Source organism: Ostrinia furnacalis, unplaced genomic scaffold (assembly GCF_004193835.3).
Source record: "Ostrinia furnacalis isolate ACB-3 unplaced genomic scaffold, ASM419383v2 OfSCF1098, whole genome shotgun sequence".
NCBI classification, from domain to species: Eukaryota; Metazoa; Arthropoda; class Insecta; order Lepidoptera; family Crambidae; genus Ostrinia; species Ostrinia furnacalis.
Window position 1 is genome coordinate 1,216,676 of NW_021131337.1, and position 17,081 is coordinate 1,233,756.

At 43.6% G+C, this 17,081-nt stretch overlaps 1 protein-coding gene across 2 annotated transcripts in view; it reads right to left on the reverse strand.

The window, feature by feature from the left end:
* Positions 1-228: 228 nt before the first annotated feature.
* Gart (trifunctional purine biosynthetic protein adenosine-3 Gart) overlaps positions 229-17,081 on the reverse strand; it is a 63,698-nt gene continuing 46,845 nt past the window's right edge. For both annotated transcript variants that reach the window (XM_028302286.1, XM_028302285.1), the window contains 8 exons: positions 13,669-13,847; positions 11,981-12,091; positions 11,209-11,352; positions 7,985-8,146; positions 6,731-6,864; positions 1,953-2,076; positions 1,076-1,308; positions 229-672 (listed from right to left, as the gene is read on the reverse strand). In XM_028302286.1, coding sequence (XP_028158087.1) covers positions 1,123-1,308; positions 1,953-2,076; positions 6,731-6,864; positions 7,985-8,146; positions 11,209-11,352; positions 11,981-12,091; positions 13,669-13,847 — 1,040 coding nt within the window. In that variant the 3' untranslated portion in view covers positions 229-672; positions 1,076-1,122. The remainder of the gene's footprint in view (positions 673-1,075; positions 1,309-1,952; positions 2,077-6,730; positions 6,865-7,984; positions 8,147-11,208; positions 11,353-11,980; positions 12,092-13,668; positions 13,848-17,081) is intronic.

Consider the following 17,081-nt stretch of genomic DNA (forward strand, 5'->3'; position numbering starts at 1 on the left):
TGAACCAACAAGAAGGTTTTAGTTTATCAATCATAATAATCTTCTTGACAAGATAAATCGTCAAACAACTTCGATCTGAATAATTTTGAACTTTACTGAGCAACAGTTAAAGATTATTTTCTCTAACTCGAGATTATTTTGTAACATAGTTTCAAAAGGTAATATGTGCTTGCGATTCGTTGAAGGAATCAATTTGAAAACTGACGAACCTTTTCATTCCGTGACTGTACATAATAACTGTACCTACTTTTGTAAATGCACTTTGCCTGTACTATACACGTGATACGTGGTATAACGAGTGTAGTGACGTCACAGGAGGCGTCTAGGAGTGACATGGCAAATAAAGGGTGGCGCCTGTAAGTGATGTGGTGGATAGCGAAAGGTATTAGCGTGGCGCACAGAAGTATGGCAGGTATTTCGGCCCCTAGGATTATCGCCACTGTATTTACGAGTGCCAAGCGACAGTCCCGCGCTACGTCAACCGCACGCGGCCTGTAGCCAGGAGACACAACACTCGAGGGAAAGCGCGATGTTCGGCGAGGCGTGACGTCACAGTTAGTAGTGTAGTTTCTAGGCGTGACAGCAGTTGGGGATGGAGTTTAGAGAATGAAGTTACAGTTAGGGGATGGTGTTTGTGAGACGTGTCGCCTATAAGGAATGTCGTGGCAGCTAAAGCCTGGTCCGTGAGCAGTGCCGTAACTAGCCTTTTATGCGCCCGGTGCGAGAAATATAAAAAAAAGTAACCTTCTACGGGGGGGGGTGCAGAGCGTGCATGAAACAAAACTAGATACTGGTCTGGTCATTTCTACGCCCCTCCAGGGTCTGCGCCCTGTGCCTGGGCACCGCTGGCACCGCCCTAGTTACGGCACTGTCCGTGAGCACGTAGAATTTTGTCCAATGATCCCAAGCTACCCATCCTTATCGCTCGCGCGTAATTATATTGCTGTCGCGACTGTGCGACGCGCGCCCGTGGTGAGTGTGCGAGCGCGACAGCAACATAATTACGCGCGAGCGATAAGGATGGGTAGCTAGGGGTCATTGGACAAAATTCTACGTGCTCACGGACCAGGCTTTAGTGGCTGGTGTTTAGGGATGTCGCGATGTCGTGGCTAGTTTGGGTGTTTACGAGTGCCAAGCGACAGTCCCGCGTTGCGTCAACCGCACGCGGCCTGTAGCCAGCAGACGCAATGCTCGAGGGAAAGCGCGATGCTCGGCGAGGTGGATACGAGCAGCGAGAGTGTCAGCATCATCGTCGCGAAGAACCGGCACGCGTTCTTGTGTTATGATTGGGCCTGTGTCCATGCCCTCCTGGGGATACAAACTTGATTAGTTCATCCGTAGGAGCTGCGATACCATAAGATTTTTAAATCTAAGAGAGATTCCACACGGGCGCTGACGTCACCGTAGCGGCGTGACAAAACAAGAAAAACATGTTTGCCTCTGGTGGGAATTGAATCCGCAATCTTTTCTTTGATGACTACTCTGACCAGAGATCAAAGGAAGCGCAGGAAGAAGAATTCTTCCCCTCCTGTAAATACAAGTTTCTAAGCGCGAGAGACCCTGCCAAAAACACAGTTCTGCCCCCTTCCCCTCTAAAGTTGGCATAGACTACCCACGTCCCTTTTTAAGTTGAACACGCCCATAAAGACTACTCACACCCCTTTTAAAGTTGGATACGCCCATGACAGTGGGCAGGGCACATAGCTCGTAGAGCTGACGGCCGCTGGAGCAGGAAAGTTCTTGAGTGGCGACCACGAGCCGGAAGACGTACGTAGCGTGGGCAGGTCTCCCATTAGGTGGACCGACGATCTGGTGAAGGTCGCGGGAGGCGCCTGGATGCGAGCGGCGCAGGACCGGTCTTTGTGGAAATCCTTGGGGGAGGCCTTCGTCCAGCAGTGGACGTCTTTCGGCTGAAACGAACGAACGGACATCCATGGGCATAGACTACTTACGTCCACAAAGTGCACAGTGCAACCAGTCTCGCGGTCGCCGGCGTCCAGACACTGTTGTTGAGCGTGCAGCCCTGGATGGCGCGGCAGCAGCGATGGATGGATGTTGATGAGGCGTCCCTTCCATCTGGAAACATATATTTACATACACAGGGTGGTCAGACACATGAAGGTAAGACCAGAGGCGGAATTGTGTAAAGTAATCGTAATCATTTGACAGTTCATAACGTACGATTATTCTGTCACATGCTTTATTTAACTGACTTTATCGTACGTTATGAACTGTCAAATGATTACGATTGCTTTACACAATTCCACCTCAGGTCTGTTCATCTCCGCGAGGTTACATCGAAAACAAAACACGCACGATGGCCCACCTACAGGATACTATTCGACAAGGCCTCACATACGAGCGAACATTGACACACGCACGCGTATTCTTGTGTATGATGGAAGAAAATAAAGAAAATGGTGTATTTAACTGTGCAGTATTTAACTGCCTAAATAATAATAAAAACACAGAATGTACTTTTTAAAGTTGCCTCAAGATACTGAGAGGTAAATAAGTAGTTAATAGGTATTATTCATGATAACTCATGCTAAATCATGTATTTCCTCCGCCATTTTCCGCAGTTTGGCACCTCAAGTCACATCATTTTACCGAAGTCAGCCCTATAGCTTCGGCGCAGTGCCGATCACTGACGTTTGTCAACAAAATGGTGCTTGACTCTTGAGACAGGCTAAATTACACCATATTGTTAATGACATTGAGCATACATTTTTTTAAATACCTTCGCGAAGTTAAACTTCTGTACATATTATTATTCTGTGGTAAGACATTATATGCAGATGTAATATGCCATGTAATATGTGCCATTTCGCTCCAAAAAGACACTGATTTGCTGTCGACTGTACAAGAAAGCAAACTTGACCTTCATTGGTTGGGTTTTTAAAGCGGTCAAGCTGTAGATCCTGGCTACACAGGAGTTGCAATGGTGGGAACGACAGGTGGGAATAGTTCCGTTTTGTATAAGAAAGCACCGATAAAATTTTAGAGCATCTATCATACAAAGAATATAGCATCAAAGAATGTAAAGATAATAAGATGTCGTAAGTGACGACTGAGAGGAAAATATCAGCCTTCTCCAAGAAATCTCCCGGACTAAAATGTGCGTCGTGATTAGAGATGTGCCGCTGAGAAAGTTCTCGTTCCCGGCAATATTCCCAGTGAGAATATTCTCGAGAACCGAGAACGCTCCCGGGAATATTCTCAGTGTTCTCGATAGAATACATTTAGTTTAAGTTTTAATTTTATTGTTTATGTGATATTATTTGTAATGTTTCGAAACTGGGCGTTAAGGCTAGTCGTTATAAACAAGGCATGACACGTGTGAGTGAGATATTGCTGTCTTGCTCACTCTTTTCGTGGCGAACGCGTACCGCGGCTTTAGGACTCGCCTACGGTATTTGAACATCAGTGTGCCTCTGAGTTTTAAGGCCCTTGCCACCCTAGCGGATTGCAAGCGGATTCAAAGCGGATTTAAAGCGGAGCGGCAACGCGACGGAGACGCCGCGTGAAAATATCGTGAAGCTTCCCGAAGGCTGCCCAGCCGAGCTGGGCCGAGATGATTGACCTTTTTTCGAAGTTGAACCTACCTAACTGGACTGTTTGTCCCAGGTATGCATTATTGTCAACAACTTCGAGTGTAGAGTCTCCAGCTTTTAGAGGAGTGGGTGCAACACGGTCGTAAGACATGATTTTTAAATCTTGTCCATGTTCATTTTGAGACCCACTCGTTGCTCTCAATGGCCTCGATAGAGTCTCTACTCTATTGAGGCCATCGAACATTGTGCCTAGATCGTCCACGATCTCGGCCATGACTACGATATCGTCTGTTGTCTGAGTGATGTGCTCGCCGTTGATATTTATGCTGAATCCGCTCTAGCCCAGAAGCTTAAAAACATCTTCCAGGGCGATGGTGATGACGTCTCCCTGTCTCACCCCTCGCTGCAACTGGATAGGTTTCGGGTCCTGGTCTTGAAACCGACTGTCACTGTGGACAAATACGCCACAGTGACAGTCCAAGCCTTTCAACACTTTAATGTATCGATAGTCAATTTGACACAGTTGGAGAGACTGCAGCACTGCCCATGTCTCAATCGAATCGAAGGCTTTTTCATAATTATACTCCTTGCTTGCAAAGCGGCTGATTATACTCCTTGATCTTCCATAATAATCTGCCGTAGCGTATATTATTATGGTCTATCTATGGTACTAAAGCCTTTTCGGAAACCGGCTTGTTCGGGGGGCTGAAAGTCGTCGAGCCTGCTAACGTGACAATTCGTAATGACTATAGAAAACAGCTTGTAGACATGGCTCAGAAGCGAAATGGGTCTATAATTCTTCAACAAGTTCTTGTCGCCTTTTTTGAAGATGAGTATCATTATACTTCTTTGCCATGCCGTAGGCGTTATTCCCTCGAAGATGACGAAATCGAGCAGCTTCTGAAAAGCCTTTAGTGCCGGCATTCCGCCTGCTTTCAGAAGCTCAGCCGTGATTACGGTGCCTTGCTGTTTTTCAGCTGTTTGAAAACCATTCTAATCTCGTACAGACTAATGTCCGGGATATATTCGGTAAGTGTCGGATCAATCAAGCTAGCACGTATATTCTATAAAAATGTGTCAAATGATCCGTCAGATAAGCTATCCACAACTTATCCAGAAGTGGCGAAACAGGCCCTTACTAAGAGATTGTGAAATATGGTCCTTAATTTCAAATAACAATAGTTTAAAAAACTAAAAACACGCTTTTAATTACTAACAGCACTAAAAGGCCAAAAATCATCAGGACCCTGGACATCATCTAGCATTAAAGTGCTCAAAAAGACAAATCCAACGAACCCAACTCGATGAGTTTCCACCGTTTCGTTTAGGAGTTCCTATGGCCACCTCCTGACTCCATCATTAGGACCCTGGACATTATCTAGCACTTAAAGATCTCGAAAAGACAAATCCAATGATCCCAAACTCGATGTGATTCCGCCGTTTCGTTTAGAAATTCCTTTGGCCACCTTCCAGTCCCATCATCAGACCAGCTGGTACCACAATATTGTATTGTCATTTAATCTACATTATAATTGCCAAGTTTCATGATGATACAAGACTTAGAAGTATGTGTAATTCAGATTCTAAAATTCCATTACATAGTTAGTTACATACACGACGACCTAATAAAAGCGTGTTAAAAAGGAAAAAATGGACAGTTACATTATTTAATTACGTGTAAAAAGAAATTGCTGTCATCTTACATATCATTAAAACGACATTTCACGACGAAAAAATTAAAATATAATAAAGGTGCAGTTGCCGATAATATTGCCGGGAAAGTTCCCGAGAATATTCTCGGGAACACTGGGAATATAGCCTTTCACTGCAAATAGAGTGTATTGTTTAATATACACTTATCTGTCGACTGCATTTAATACTAATTTACTTAAGAAAGTTTGTTTATTTCCATTTGATAAACATGATTCTCAACCTTTCTCACTTAGGAGAACGCTCCCGGGAGCGCTCCCGAGAATATTCTCAGTTGGGAGAGCGTTCTCGGGAACGGCACATCAATAGTCGTGATCTTATCGATGCTTTTAGACGACAAATGTATGGGCTTATAACGTAAAGTCGATAAAAGTTTATCATGGTGCGCATCCTAGACCCGGGTCGGTTTAGGGAGTGTATTGCAAATCCTCCATTTGCCTTATGTAAATGAAACTATTTTCAACACTACTGTGTAGGCAGTAAGACTCACTTCTGCACGACTCACGTCCGCGGAAAGGATCCTCATTGTCAATCTTGTGACTCCAGCGCAGCCGACACGGTGCGGTCGCACTCCTGGCAATATCGACCCTATGTGAAGGCAGTAAGACTCACTTCTGCACGAACTCCGCGGACAGGATCCTCATGTAGCCGGCCAGGCACACGATGTCGGTCTTATGGCTGTCCAGCGCGGCCTCCTGGCAATATCGACCCTATGTGAAGGCAGTAAGACTCACTTCTGCACGAACTCGGCGGACAGGATCCTCATGTAGCCGGCCAGGCACACGATGTCGGTCTTATGGCTGTCCAGCGCGGCCTCCTGGCAATATCGACCCTATGTGAAGGCAGTAAGACTCACTTCTGCACGAACTCGGCGGACAGGATCCTCATGTAGCCGGCCAGGCACACGATGTCGGTCTTATGGCTGTCCAGCGCGGCCTCCTGGCAATATCGACCCTATGTGAAGGCAGTAAGACTCACTTCTGCACGAACTCGGCGGACAGGATCCTCATGTAGCCGGCCAGGCACACGATGTCGGTCTTATGGCTGTCCAGCGCGGCCTCCTGGCAATATCGACCCTATGTGAAGGCAGTAAGACTCACTTCTGCACGAACTCGGCGGACAGGATCCTCATGTAGCCGGCCAGGCACACGATGTCGGTCTTATGGCTGTCCAGCGCGGCCTCCTGGCAATATCGACCCTATGTGAAGGCAGTAAGACTCACTTCTGCACGAACTCGGCGGACAGGATCCTCATGTAGCCGGCCAGGCACACGATGTCGGTCTTATGGCTGTCCAGCGCGGCCTCCTGGCAATATCGACCCTATGTGAAGGCAGTAAGACTCACTTCTGCACGAACTCGGCGGACAGGATCCTCATGTAGCCGGCCAGGCACACGATGTCGGTCTTATGGCTGTCCAGCGCGGCCTCCTGGCAATATCGACCCTATGTGAAGGCAGTAAGACTCACTTCTGCACGAACTCGGCGGACAGGATCCTCATATAACCGGCCAGGCACACGATGTCGATCTTGTGGCTCTCCAGTGCTGCCGACACGGCGCGGTCGAATTCCTCGCGAGATGCGTATTCTTTGTGGTTGAACACCTGAAAAAATAAAGATAGTTTATATTATGCTGTTCGTGACGTTTGACGTAGTGGCAGTTCCTGAGCACTGCGCCGCACTTAAAGCCTTTTATTGGCAATTCATAGTGCTAACTCAATGTCGAGTATCGTTCGCTCACTACGCCACTTACCGTATTGCACAGAATGAGTTCTTCTTTGCCTGGCCCATTCTTATTTTATTTGGGGTCGGCCCTCCTTATCATGCACATTGAAATTCCGCAATCTGCGTACATTATGCGCTATATGGGGTATATGAGTCCAATGTGTCCTATTCCTCATCTCTTTATAAGGAAAGACTTATATTATGCACTGGCTGGGGTTGTGCTGCACTGTCTCGCCGCTCGCCACCGTCCCAGTGACGTCACTCACCAGCACGGAAGTCCAATGTGTTCTGTTCCTCATCTCTTTATGTGGAAAGACTAAGAGTGCTTTCACATTAGGGCGTTAAAAACGCGACAGCAGCGCGGCATCAGCGCTTTTATAATGTGAAGGCATGCATCCGCTGTCACATAGTATGAAATTTTCGGCAGCGCGTCTGTCGCGCGTTTGTCGCGCTGCTAAATCGCCTAAAGGTAGCATTCGGATCAAGACGACAGCGACGCGAGACCGCGACCGGCGACCGCGACCCACTGCTTTATATGAATTAATAGGAAGTGCTGACGGATGCAAGCAACCGAGTCGCGCGACTCGGTCGCTCACAAGGCAGAGCCGTGACGCGACAGATGCAAAATATGGCCGTGTTTTCTTCGCACGAAATGAGTCGCACTGAGTTTCGTATGGGTCGCACGACTCGTGTCGCGAAGATTCGTAAGTAGCTGTCGCCCTGCGACCGGTTGCCTGTCGCGGTCTCGGGTCGTGGTCTCTCGTCGCGGTCGTCTTGATCCGAATGCTATCTTAATGTGAAAGCGCTCTTATTTTATGTGCTGGCCGGGGTCGCCTGTGTCTCGCCGTCGCGTGACGTCACTCACCAGCGCGGGTATCCCGGCGGCCTCGGCCCGCTCGAGCGCGCGCACGCCGGGCCGGTTGCTGACCACCAGCGTGACGTCACTCACATGCACTGGCCGGGGTCGCCTGTGTCTCGCCGTCGCGTGACGCCACTCACCAGCGCGGGTATCCCGGCGGCCTCGGCCCGCTCGAGCGCGCGCACGCCGGGCCGGTTGCTGACCACCAGCGTGACGTCAGCGCACATGCACTGGCTCGGGTCGCGGGTCGTCTCGATTAGTGCTTGGAGGTTGCTGCCGTTGCCTGATACTAGCACCGCCACCTGGAGGGAAAGAAAGAATGAAACTTTTAGTCATTGATAAGTTATTTCGGCAGAGTAATTAGGACCGTTCTCACTCTTCTTCTATATGTCGTACAAGCTTTTGCCCGCGGCTTCACCCGCGTGAAATTTAGTGTCACAGATCGGCATAAATTATAGCCTATAGGTATGTTAATCTGGGTTACAAACAATAATACTGTAAAGTTTTAACAAAATCCGTTCAGTAGTTTTTGCGTGAAAGAGTAACAAACATCCAGACATCATAACATCCAAACTTTCGCATTTATAATATTAGTAGGAAGAAACAGCTAAGGGAGAACATCAATCAGGCCCTCTGACTCATCTGGCTAGTGCGTTTTGGAGAAGTCAAATCCATAATCAATTATAAATTACAAATAAAACTTATGGCTATAGAGGTAGGAAGGCAGACAACTTATCAATCCCACCTCAAAGATTGACACTGTATTCCAAAAACTGTTATTGTATGGCTATACGAATATTTAATAAATTACCAAACAATGTAAAAATGTTAACCTTTACCAAATTTAAAAGTGCAGTTTTTGACTTTTTGTTAATTAAAATGTAATATACAGTGAATGACTTTTTAAATGATAGAATGATGTGACATCGGTAATGTAACTTAATTTGACATCTTACAATTAATTTAAATTTCTTTGACATTTGCAATTCAAATTTTGTTCCCTGACATGTATTTATTGTATTATTACTTGTTACTATCATGGTAATGAAAAACAACTATGAGTAAAATAAGTATTTTGAGTTGTAAAAATATGTAAAATCTAAGACCAAATGTAGCAATAACAATTAACATAACTTTAAGAACAAAAACTTTTGCACGTCGCATGCGACAGAATATGCTGGAATTAACTAAATTAACACCAATCTAACCATGTTCTTGCAAATAAATGATTGATTTTATTATTATACTAGCTTTCCGCCCGCGGCTTCGCCCGCGTGGAATTTTGTCTGTCACAGAAAAACTTTATCGCGCGCGTCCCTGTTTCAAAAACCGGGATAAAAACTATCCTATGTTCTTTCCCGGGACTCAAACTATCTCTATGCCAAATTTCATCAAAATCGGTTGCGAGGTTTAAGCGGGAAAGCGTAACAGACAGACAGACAGACAGACAGACAGACAGAGTTACTTTCGCATTTATAATATTAGTTGGGATAAAAAAGGTCGTGGTCCTGCAGTAGTGACCTGATGATGATTGCATAATGTGAAGGGAAGGGCAGCGCCCCTGAACATTTTTATCTCCAACATGTTTCGTTCATAAGTGGCTAAGGTAGGGAACCCTGTTTGAATATAAATTAGTTTTGTCTTCTCGCTGGATAGACGCCATCACAAAGGCCACTGAAGCCACCATGTTCCAGTGTACTCGCGACGCCTCTAACCGTCAGAAATGGAAGCACATCGCCGGGAGAGCTACCCTCGGAGATGACATCACCCCACCATGTACCTTGTCAGCGCAACCACGACCACTCTGACAAGAATGCCCGACTAAGAAGAGAGTTTTCCCCCGCCTGGAACAGACTACCCCCGATCCCTGAGGGGCCGTTCAAGTATTACGTAAGCAGATTTCTTACCATTTTTTACCCCCCCGCCCCCCTGATCATCAAAAGTAAGCAAAGCACTTACCCCCTCCCCCTATGCTTACGTAAACATTTTGTTATAAATGTTTTTTATATTGTCATTTTTAAAATAGGAAAATTCATGAAAATATTTGGTTTAACTGATACACATAGAGTAAGGGACAAAAAAATATAATCAGAAAAAAAGAACATAACAAACATAACTGCATTACGGGAATCCCCGAAAAAACGTAAATAACTAACGATGACGTAATCATCATCTAGACCCCCCTACCCCCCCATGTCATCAAAATAAGCAAAACAGAGAATTGGTGCTTACGTAATACTTGAACGGCCCCTGAAACAAATGCTGGGTGCACCTATGTATGTGTGGACTTACCTTCTTGCTAGGCAGCAGCGGCATGCGGCGCGTGAAGTCCAATAACGAAGCGAAGTTGTCGATGATGTTCCCTCTAATCGATTAGCGATCGTTCTACTAGAGTGGGGACTAATGACGTCATGATGACTTATGACCTATAATAGATGTCTTACCTTCCTGCTAGGCAGCAGCGGCATGCGGCGCGTGAAGTCCAAAGACGAGGCGAAGTTGTCGATGACGTTGCTTCTAATCGATTAGCGATCGTTCTCCTACAGTGGGGACTAATGACGTCATGATGACCTATGACCTACAATAGATGTCTCACCTTCCTGCTAGGCAGCAGCGGCATGCGGCGCGTGAAGTCGAGCGAGGACGCAAAGTTGTCGATGACGACGCGAGCGCCGCCTGGTGGCCGAGCCTGGATACTGCCGATCACCATCGCGCCGTACGAACNACCCCCTCCCCCTATGCTTACGTAAACATTTTGTTATAAATGTTTTTTATATTGTCATTTTTAAAATAGGAAAATTCATGAAAATATTTGGTTTAACTGATACACATAGAGTAAGGGACAAAAAAATATAATCAGAAAAAAAGAACATAACAAACATAACTGCATTACGGGAATCCCCGAAAAAACGTAAATAACTAACGATGACGTAATCATCATCTAGACCCCCCTACCCCCCCATGTCATCAAAATAAGCAAAACAGAGAATTGGTGCTTACGTAATACTTGAACGGCCCCTGAAACAAATGCTGGGTGCACCTATGTATGTGTGGACTTACCTTCTTGCTAGGCAGCAGCGGCATGCGGCGCGTGAAGTCCAATAACGAAGCGAAGTTGTCGATGATGTTCCCTCTAATCGATTAGCGATCGTTCTACTAGAGTGGGGACTAATGACGTCATGATGACTTATGACCTATAATAGATGTCTTACCTTCCTGCTAGGCAGCAGCGGCATGCGGCGCGTGAAGTCCAAAGACGAGGCGAAGTTGTCGATGACGTTGCTTCTAATCGATTAGCGATCGTTCTCCTACAGTGGGGACTAATGACGTCATGATGACCTATGACCTACAATAGATGTCTCACCTTCCTGCTAGGCAGCAGCGGCATGCGGCGCGTGAAGTCGAGCGAGGACGCAAAGTTGTCGATGACGACGCGAGCGCCGCCTGGTGGCCGAGCCTGGATACTGCCGATCACCATCGCGCCGTACGAACGGGTTGTGTTCATCACCTGGAAACATCACAATGGTTGAAGACTCAAACAAACGTAACGTAACTGAGATAAGTGACAAGTGTGTGTGATGTAACGATATGTTACACATGACTAGGGTGCGCGCCGTGATAACGTTATCGACGTCAAAATGTATGGGCAAAATCGATAAAATGGAGTGATAATCGCTTATCGCGGCGCGCATCCTAAGCCTATCACCTCTCACATCTTGTTATTTAGTTGATGACGTTGAACATGTCTTTTCGCTACTATGGAGAAACTTCTCCACCAAAGTCACGTACGTGAAGCACATTTTAAATCATCCTAACGTTTTGACGCACGCACCAAAGAAACCACTCCGATATAATTATGCACTGTCTTTTGTTAACTATTAAAGAATTTAAAATGTATTTTGTTGTATGTCGTGTGAAGTCAAAAGTAGGCCTCTAATTGACTTATTACGCTGAGCATTGTTTATTACGCTTGAGCTTAAATTAATTAAGCATATCATACGAGTATGTCCACTGCATTGAATCGTATACACACTGCATGTGACTTTATTAGTCTACACAAATAGTGATGTAAAAGTGCTTTTCAAAAGCCTACTTGCAAAAATAAAATGAGTTTTAATAAATAAGCTAAAACAAACCTCAGCCTGGTCTTCTGGCGACACGATGAGCACCATACCAATGCCGCAGTTGAAGGTACGCAGCATCTCGTCGTCCGACACCGCGGCCGCGTCTGCGATCCACGCGAACACCTGTTAATGCGAATAACATTAGTCGACTTTATTTGACACTAGCGGCCGCCCGCGACTTCGTACGCGTGGATCCCGTTTTAGCCCGTTAGACGTGGAGTTTCGTAAAATCCTTTCTTAGCGGATGCCTACGTCATAACATCTACTTGCATGCCAAATTTCAGCCCGATCCGTTCAGTGGTTTGGGCTGTGCGTTGATAGATTAGTTTAGTTTAGTTTCACCTTTGAGTTATACAGGGTGTTAGGTAAATGGGTATATGAGCCGACACTAGCCCATGTTAACATGGGTATATAAATGGTATGGCGAAGTCAGAAATTCGATATCATATTTTTGTTTTTTTTTTAATTTTCATACAAAATAAATTTTATAAAATCCGATCTGTATGAAAATTAAAATAATTAAAATGAAGATATCAATTTTCTGACTTCACCATACCATTTATATGCCTATGTTAACATGGGCTAATGTCGGCTCATATACCCATTTACCTAACACCCTGTACAAATTTAGATTAAAAGGCACGAATTCTCTCAAAAACTCTTTATTATAAAACTTGTTTGTTTCAGCCAATGACATCCAGTGCTGGACAAAGGTTTTCCACACGCGCGGATTTCCACAACGATCGTCCTTGCGTTGCCTGCATCCAGGATTTTCTGTGATCTTCACCAGATCGTTAATTCACCGAGATGGAGGTCAACGTGTGGCGCCAAGCGTTGACTTGAATATTGACTAACAGGGGGAGAATGGGGTGAGGTTAGTCACAGGTTTTATTCTGAAGAGTTAGTACGTGATGCTATTCACAGTTTTATTCTAGTCAACTTAGTTTTTGTATTAGAAGTGTTTGGATACTGATCGACGAGCGTAAGAGTGTGGTTAGTCACAGTTTTTTTCTAAATCTGAGTCTTTGTGTAAGAAGTATTGAGATATTGACTGAAAGTGTAAAGGGGGCGATTCTAGTTAGTCTTTATTTTGAACAGCTTGCATATCGTTTTCTGTCAGTATTTATTGCATATTGACAAGTGGGAGGGACTTTTACAAGACTATTTATTTCCACCTCTCGTTCCCACCGCTGCAACCCCTGTGTAGCCAGGATCTACAGCTTGACCGCCAATAAAACCCAAACAGTGAAGGTCAAGTTTGTCCCGGGGGAAAGTTAAACTGTCATTGGACCCGCAACGAAATTAATCAGAAGAAGAAGAAGAAGTTCGAAGTTAAGGTTCGACTTCCCTCCATTGCAAAGCGGATGACAGGTGACAAACAAAGGTTAGGTTAGGGCTAACCAAAGTAACCGACATAGCTCGCAGAATTGCTAAAATTAAGTGGCAGTGGGCGGGGCACATAGCTCGTAGAGACGATGGCCGTTGGGGCAGGAAAGTTCTCGAGTGGTCGCGGGCTGGAAGACGTAGCGTGGGCAGGCCTCCTACTAGGTGGAGCGACGATCTGGTGAAGGTCGCGGGAAGAGCCTGGATGCGGGCAGCGCAGGACCGTTCATTGTGGAAAACCTTGGGGGAGGCCTTTGTCCAGCAGTGGACGTCATTTGGCTGAAACGAGGTTAGGGCTAAAGGGCTAGTGTACGTACCGGCGGCACGTGCCAGCAGTGCGCATCAAGCCTGGCTCGCACGGAGGCGGGCACGACGCGCGGCAGGTTGTCGGGCAGCCCGCCGCCCGTCACGTGCGCGGCCGCCTTCACGCGCCCGCTCGCTAAAGCCGCGGCCATTGCCCGTGCGTAGATACGCGTCGGCTTGATCAGCTCCTCGCCTGTGAAAGACATAACATTGAACTATCACTTACCATCAGGTGAGATACAGGCCAAGAGCTTCCTCGTTGAGGATATTGTGCCTACTTTGTACTCAGTTAATTATAAAATATGATTGCATCATTCTTTATGCACTCATCACACCATGTATAGCCATGCCATGACCAGGAACATAAAAACCCTCGCCATGTTGCGGAAAACTAATGGTACTAATTTCTTTTAATGGCAACAGTAACTGAAAACTTCATTGTCTATTGCTGTCAAAGTGTAAACAAACTTTATTTTAAATGTGCGCAATTGATTTTGTGAATTAAATTGCTAAAATATTTTTATAGTCGTGAAAGAAAAGTGGTTCACAATGTGTTAAAGTATTTGTCGAAGAGAAATACTAAGGGTTCGGACAATATTTTCATTGAATAATGTTTCCGACAAAGGTTGTCAAATTGACTGACATGTTTATCGTATAGTACAGTCCACTATGAAAATTAGCTGTGGTTTGTTTCAACTACCTATTTTAAAGTTTTTTGTCACTTTCTAAGTGTTGAATTTTATGGAATTGGGAAAGAAGTACCGAGTTTGAAGCGTTCATGAGCAGACATTGCAGTTGAATATTCAAGTTCTGAATTTGATTATTGATGAATAATAAAATAAATTCTACTAGCTCGATTGATGGTTTCATTTAATTTATTTAAACCAGGTTACCTATAATAATATTTTTTCGTTAATTTATGAAAATATCAAATTAGCCCGTAATCCTGAATCCTGATACATAAAGTTAGCCTATTAATTTAACACAGGTACGACTGTACTCAGTGTTGCACTATCAAATGCAATTGACGCGCCTCTATGCCAGGGTTTTTATGTTCCTGGTCAGGCTATACGTACCAAATATTGAGGACAGATTAATCATGTACCTAATAACTTTTCTTTGTCTTTTGCACTCGGCACCAATCCCTAATTTGTAATATTCTATCATAATAACTAGTCTTCGTTTTATATTCAATTAATTACACCGGTCAACAAAAAAATTTTTTTTTTTTGCGCATGGATTTTACTTATTATATTCTGATTATATAAGCAAATTTATGTAAAAAACTGCGATTACAAATCGAAAATATTTGCTTTTTAAAGAGTTATAGCGATTTGAATTTTCCATCTTCATAGTAGAATGTCTCTAAAGATGCACGTCACATTCTCATTGGGATATATTTTATAGATAATTATGGGGGCTTATTCGCAAGAACAAGGGGCACGCTTTCATCAAAATATAGTGGGATTTGAGAGACGACGTTACCAAGGCCAGTATACTGAAAGCATGATAGAGTTAGATTTTTATGAGAAAAATCTTCTAAGGAACATGACAGGAAATTAGAACTTTTCATTTTTAATAAATATTTGGAGTCTATTTTAAATTTTCTCTTGTGAGAATGAATCTTAAATGGATGTTTGGTATGTTTTAATAATTAGAAAGAATGAAAGTAAGAAAGAAAAAAAAATATTTGGCAACAAATTAAATCATCTCTATGTTCATGTTTCATACATTCATTGATATGATTTTTTCTATTTTTTATACATAAAAGCAAATTCAGAACAAATTTTTGTTAATATTCTTATTTCTAGGTATTATAGCAATAAAAATAAGCTATGCATAACCCGTGCGCAAAAATGCTGTAGACAGTTGTTATTACCTCACTCTTTGTACCACTGTTGCACGAACAACATCAAATACAGGGTGTTTGGCGCATCGTGTGCCAAAATGATTTGGCGGATAGAATGGGTCATTTCCTATATTTTCAGCCCCCATAACACGTTCCATGCCAGGCGGCTACTTTTAAATTAATTTTTTTAGTAATTTCACCAAAATACCCAAATCGCATCATTTAATTTCGATTTAAAAAAAAACTACTAGGCGCAGCCCTAAAGTAAATATTTTGTTTTGACGTGCATTAATGTAGGGTTGCATCAAATCTAAATTTACTGGCAAATATCATCTAGTTTTTTTTAAATTCAGCTTTGAAGTTTTCCGAAAAGTTAAAAATGGACTGAACATTTAAGTTTACATGGGTATAATTTTTTTTTAAAAGAGATAGCGATCTTAGGATTTTACCAAAACTTCTCTAGTCTATCCTCATTCAAACGGTATACTAATCTTGTTTAAACAATAACAACAACTTCACAAATTCCTTAAATTAGTGCATTGACTCTACTCGGACTGATTTGCGAAATTTGTGTTTATAGCCCCTTTATGTTTGAATAGCACGTTTAACACCTACAGGTAAAAAATATTAAAGGGGCTATAAACACAAATTTCGCAAATCAGTCCGAGTAGAGTCAATGCACTAATTTAAGGAATTTGTGAAGTTGTTGTTATTATTTAAACAAGATTAGTATACCGTTTGAATGAGGATAGACTAGGGAAGTTTTGATAAAATCCGAAGATCGCTATCTCTTTTAAAAAAAAATTATACCCATGTAAACTTAAATGTTCAGTCCATTTTTAACTTTTCGGAAAACTTCAAAGCTGAATTTAAAAAAAACTAGATGATATTTGCCAGTAAATTTAGATTTGATGCAACCCTACATTAATGCACGTCAAAACAAAATATTTACTTTAGGACTGCGCCTAGTAGTTTTTTTTTAAATCGAAATTAAATGATGCGATTTGGGTATTTTGGTGAAATTACTAAAAAAATTAATTTAAAAGTAGCCGCCTGGCATGGAACGTGTTATGGGGGCTGAAAATATAGGAAATGACCCATTCTATCCGCCAAATCATTTTGGCACACGATGCGCCAAACACCCTGTATATTAATCAACTATTGTCTGGTGTTTTATCTACGTATCTCCCACGAAGAAGTTCTACCTACGACAACCAAAGTATCCAACTCTTCACAATATAAAAAAAAAAGTAGCGTCTTCAAGTAAAGGTTCAGCCAAACCAACGCGATCACACGCGATCAGACTTAAATGCATTGGTCACCATCGCTGCACGCCGGCTGATCACGTGTGATCGCGTTGGTTTGGCTGAACCTTAAAGCCTTGTAGTCGAGTAATTTTGTCAAGTGGAGAGTGATTTAGGCTGGGTTGCACCATCTTATTTTAACTTTGACAAATGCCAAAAATCTGTCAAACTCCATACAAAATACACCGGTTATCGTTATAGTTATGGTCAAAGTTAGGTGGTGCAACTCAGTCTTATTTGCTAAACGTGTCCGAACACCAAAAATTTAGTCGAG